The sequence below is a fragment of the Dendropsophus ebraccatus genome, chromosome 4 (assembly GCF_027789765.1).
Source record: "Dendropsophus ebraccatus isolate aDenEbr1 chromosome 4, aDenEbr1.pat, whole genome shotgun sequence".
NCBI lineage: Eukaryota > Metazoa > Chordata > Amphibia > Anura > Hylidae > Dendropsophus > Dendropsophus ebraccatus.
The window spans coordinates 157,678,523-157,684,028 of record NC_091457.1 but is presented as its reverse complement, the minus strand read 5'-3'; the positions used below and the strand labels follow the sequence as shown (position 1 = coordinate 157,684,028).

Below are 5,506 nucleotides of genomic sequence, written 5' to 3'. Positions count from 1 at the left end.
CCGCCTTAGTTGTCCTTTAATATAAGGATCTCTGTTGTATGTTATAAGGGCTCATGTAAAAATGTCTGGTGGTCTAGGACAGTGGGGAGCCCATGGCTGTATCCACGTCTTCCAGGCATCCAACTTCTGCAGTCACCGATAATCAAATGGCGCACACCTGTTGGTCTCACAAACACAAGTGTCCCCGAGATTCCCTCATCTCTAATCATAATTATCTTAGTAAAGAGCAGTATCTATAGGGGACGCAGAGGTAGCAGTTGTATCAGGGCCCCGATGCCTGATGGGCCTAAACCCCCCAATATAAGCCCCCCTCAAATGGAGGAAGCTATGACAGATTTTGCATCTCTGTAATAACCATATCGCCTGTATCTGCATTAAGAAGCCAACACTAAAGATATTCCATGGAATCATCGCTACATTGTGAAAGAACAAGGGCGCCAGATGGAAAGCCGCAGGTACAGCTCCGCAGGCCGAGCCCAATCCCCATCAATGGCGACCAGTCGTATCAATCAGCTTCAGACTGTGAGATCTGCTTCATTCTCACCTCAGCATGTGCAGATCTGAGGACTGTATAACATGTACAGTACAGAACGAGAGAGCGTACAGCTGGCGGCACCTGTGTGATCAGAGACGCCGGGGTCCCCTGGCCAACAGATTAACCCTTTGATGTCTGAAATAATAAGTACAGGCTGAAACAACAAATAAATAGCTGGCGCAAATCTATATTTATTAATAATAATAATAAGCAATTTATACGTTCTGTGTATATAATTCATATTGACAAAAAAAATTAAATAATAAAAAAAAAATAATAATAATAATTTTGTAAATTCTGTTTGTACAATGCCCATACAGGCTCTTTAGCTATTGCCAAACCTCAACCCCCACAATGCAACAGCTGAACAGCAACAGGTTGGGGATTCCTGGCATAAAGTATAATACTAGGAGCCCAGCAATAAAAGCACAAGCTGTATAGTAATATATCTCTATATCTATATATCACCTGTAATAAGGCCCCTGTTATATGCTGCATCTATCATTTCCATCAATTACATGTAATGCCGGACTTTACGGAGACGAGATGTTGCTCTGTATCGTGCATTTTCCCATTCTACAACACACATTGATGGAGAGAAGCCACATAAGAAAGCCATCCACTTTACATTCACTGCAGTATCAACTCCCCGTCCTCCAGCTCCGAACCTGTTGAATAATCCATTACAAAAGCTTTTTCTTTCTTTCCAGGAGTATAATGTCACAAAGACGTAAAGTGAACTGAGAGTATAACAGGGAGAGCTGTCACCGGCGTGTCACCCCTCCCTCCTCAATCTCATATTCTCTCTCCCTCTCTCTCGCTGCCGGCTTCACTCTCTTGCTCCTTCTCGCACACATGCACTTTCCCGTTTTTCCTGCCTCTCCTGCACGTTTTGCTCCCGGAATGGCTTCTTTGTTTTCTACAGGATGAGCAACACCACGTCCCCCCCGGCCGACTGCGAAAGACTTCTAGGGACACGTGTCCTGGTGGCTTCTGCCTACTCTGTGTATTCGGTGTCTGGGACTTTGGCCAATGTTTTGGTAATCTACCTGGTCTGCTCTTTCAAGAAACTTAAGACAACTAGTAATGCGTTCATCGTGAATGGCTGTGTTTCCGATCTTCTAGTCTGCGCATTCTGGATGCCTCAAGAAGCCATATTAATTTCTACCGGTCGGCTGGAGAACCTCACTTACAGGGTCTTCATGGAGGGGGTCTTTTTCCTTTGGATGACAGTCTCTCTATTGTCCCATTCTCTTATTGCGTTAAACCGGTTTGTTCTCATCACCAAGTTGCCGACGGTCTACCATACCGTATACCAGAAGAGGAACACGGAGTGGATGATCGCCATGGCGTGGGTAATGCCTCTTGCCTTTTTGCTTCCGTGGCTCTTCGGACAGCGTCCTTACGAAGTGAACCTTCAGTGCCCGAAACTTAGACTTTATGTTTTTTGGGGTCATGAGGTCCCAGGCTCCAGTTCATACACAGCCATCCTTTCCACCGTGACGGTTTTGAGCCAAACCATAATCCTTTTCCATTGCTATTTCCGCATCTTCAGAAAAGTCCAAGTAAGCCTGAAGCGAGTGAGTGTTCTCAACTTCCAGGTAGTCCACAACCTGCCCTGCTCATGCCCCCGTAAGGACAAACGTCTAGGACTCTATGTCCTGATTGTCTGTTGTGTTTTCACAGTGACCACCGAACCCTTCGCATGGTCTGTCCTCTACGGCTTGTTCCAACCATTACCTCGAGGTGTGGAGACCGGCAGCTGGCTCTTGCTTTGTCTTCTTTTTGTGCTTAACCCCTTTATCTACACCTGGAAGAATGAAGAGTTCAGACGTTCCTTCCGAGCTGTCGTTGGAGGAGAGCTCTGGAAAAGCTCTGCAAACAACGCCGACCCGGCAGTGCAAACTATCTCCCAAAATGAGTCGTAAGGCGGGCTCCATTCATGGTTTCACCAGCGCACACCCCATCCTTCGGGACAAATACAACACAGAATCTCAGGAGAGTATCTGACTCAGAAATTGAAGCTTGTTCTCGACTGTATATGGCCTCTGTTCTCCTCACTTTTGTATTGATGGTTTCTATGGAAACATACTGCATTCATCCCCTCACGGCTTCACGGGCCGGTGTAAATTAGCCCTCGGTGGGCAACGCAGGTTGAAATTCTCACAATGTAATGTGTATTATTTGCGGGAGCTGCCGGGGGGAAGAGTTTCTGAGAAAAAGAACATTGTAGTGCAGGAAACCGACTTTGTGCAGAGATTTTATTAATTTTTGCCAAAAGAAAAGAAGAATGGGTTCCAGGATATCCGAGAGGTTTGATGTTGACGGAGCCAGCAGTAAAGACAACCGAGAATGAGAATGTGTCTGTGACAGGAGCAGAAAAGGGTACCATCTATAGTAATAGAAATGCAGGATATTAGTGTAGAGTTATTACACAGTGGACCAAGTGTGGAGTAGACGTCCATTCTATACCAACCCAACTTGCCTTAAAATTTGCTGGATATGCTACTCAAGACTGGTGTGAACAGATGCTTACAAGTGAATTCTAGCCAGATACCCATATGGTCCCATATGGAGTCATCATAAGCATGGTCGTACCAGATCAAAAAATGTTGTATGCAAGGTTTTTCCAATTGCAGCTGACAGCTCCGTAGGTCTGGTGCCCCGATTCACCCTAAGGAGAGCTGGAGGAGACACCTGGTGCAGTGCATTCAGCTTTGTGCATCCGGCTTCCCCTCTGGGGTAGCTCCACATGTGAATGAATCCTTAGGCTGGGTTCACACGCAGTATTGTGCTTAGTTTTATCCAAAACCAGGAATGGGTCTAAAGCACAGAAAAAGCCACAAATACTGATAAAACTACTACATGTGGTCCCGTCCTTAGACATATAGACATAAGGATTGTATGAATATGCTTTTTGGGCTTGACTTTTCTAAAGGAAACCTTGTATAGTCCATGTAGTGCCTGATGTGGGACATTGGAAGCAATGGCTCCCAAATTGAATACATTTCCAGGTTTTAATGTAATATATATATATATATATATATATATATATATATATATATATACATATATATATATAGAGCATTGGGTTTTGGAAGTTTATTCTAACCAGGTTGAAAGCTTGAGCTCTTTCATGTCTTTCTTCTATACTTGTTTTCTGCCTCCGGTGTTAAATTATCTTGGTTGTTAGTTGGGTGCTCATCTCATCTTTCCTCTTGGCTAGACATATAACAAGCTTATGACAAGGAAAGAGTATTGTGTGATGACCAGCATTGGAAAATACTTTATTAGTTGTTTTGTATATGACTATATGTGGGCACCTAGTGGTTGTGATGGGAATCGCAGCCTGTGGAGGGTTAGGATGGACACGTAGGGATATTCTCAATAATACCCTTGTAACATCCATATTTTTTGGTTTGATGGATGAATTGACATAAACTAATTTCTTTGTTCCACAAGGTTTCTATCTCCTTTTATTCTACTATGGCTAGTATTGTGTATTACTTGTATTATTTTATTATTTGCTGTTTGGTGGTCCTGTTTTTTCAGTATGTGAAATGAGTTTAAGGATCACTGATCACCAAAAATTACTTCTAACCCTGAAAAAAAACAAAAAAAAACAGTTGTAAAGTCTTGGCCACTGGGTGTCGCCCTTTTTTCTGATTTGCTTCCACTGCCTGTTGTCAGGAGGAATCTGTCTCTAGTGACATACAGAGGAGGACAAATTACCAGAAATGGGGGCGGGGCTGTCTGCAGAAGAATATTCTGGGCTGTGTAACTACAAACTGAGCCAGTCCCCCTGCTGAAGATGATCTACACTGTTCCTCAAAGGTAAGCCAAGGCTTCATTCTCATCTCTGACCACCCATAAAGCTCAGGGCAGTTTCCCTTTGTGTAATACCATAGGGAACATTGATAAAAGAAAACGTATTCCAGCAGTCCAATAAAAACCGGTATTTATTGTGTTAATTCCATAAAATCGTTACATACAAAAAACGTAGAAAAATGCTGGACGTGTTTCGGCCCACTCTGAGCCTTGATCACAGCATATAGGGAACATTGATTTAGCTTGAATCAAAGTGATAAGGCAGGAAAATATTCTAGTCACGTCCTAAGATCTCCCCAGAGAATACACTCTATTTGTTCTTTAAAAAAAAAAACACCTTTAAATTGACCGATGTAGTGACGGATCTAATTAAGTAAGAGAACGTCCTGACACTCGTATGACTTGTATTATATGCATAGTCCTGTAAAAATAACACCATTAACCGTGATCATCCCAATACACATTTTAAATGTTGCTTTCATTAAAAAAAATCTCAGGGAATAAAGGCGAGTAAATGTTGGCCAACACTGCGCAGATCCGAGCGGATGCTCAATCACTAGGAATGTGTCACGGTCACGACTGCTTTCTGTACACAGAGAGAAGAAACTTCCATCACATGTCTGTATCATTCTGCCGTCTCAGTGCACAAGTTACTCACAATATAAGAGAAGGGAGAGAACGCTCCTGCAAACAACAGACGGAGACGGACAGAAATGTAAGCAGATATTACATAATTACATCTTAGTGATACGATACTGGGGATTAGCCATGGCACAAAAAAGCCAAGTTATTTTTCTGAAAAAAAAGTTTAAAGGGTTCTACTACAAAGATACATAGAATGAAACTGAACATATTCAGATAAATAGAACATATTCAGATAGATAGATAGGAGATAGGAGATAGATAGATAGATAGATAGATAGATAGATAGATAGATAGATAGATAGATAGGAGATAGATAGATGATAGATAGATAGATAGATAGATAGATAGATAGATAGGAGATAGATAGATAGATAGATAGATAGGAGATAGATATATAGATAGATAGATAGATAGATAGATAGATAGATAGATAGGAGATAGATAGATAAATAGATAGATAGGAGATAGATAAATAGATAGATAGATAGGAGAGAGATA

At 42.1% G+C, this 5,506-nt stretch overlaps 1 protein-coding gene across 1 annotated transcript; it reads left to right on the top strand.

The window, feature by feature from the left end:
• The first annotated feature begins 1,356 nt into the window (after positions 1-1,356).
• Positions 1,357-3,572, top strand: GPR88 (G protein-coupled receptor 88). Its single transcript, XM_069969034.1, has one exon. The coding sequence runs from the start codon at positions 1,462-1,464 to the stop codon at positions 2,461-2,463; it is 1,002 nt and encodes a 333-aa protein (XP_069825135.1). The 5' UTR covers positions 1,357-1,461; the 3' UTR covers positions 2,464-3,572.
• The last annotated feature ends 1,934 nt before the right edge of the window (positions 3,573-5,506 follow it).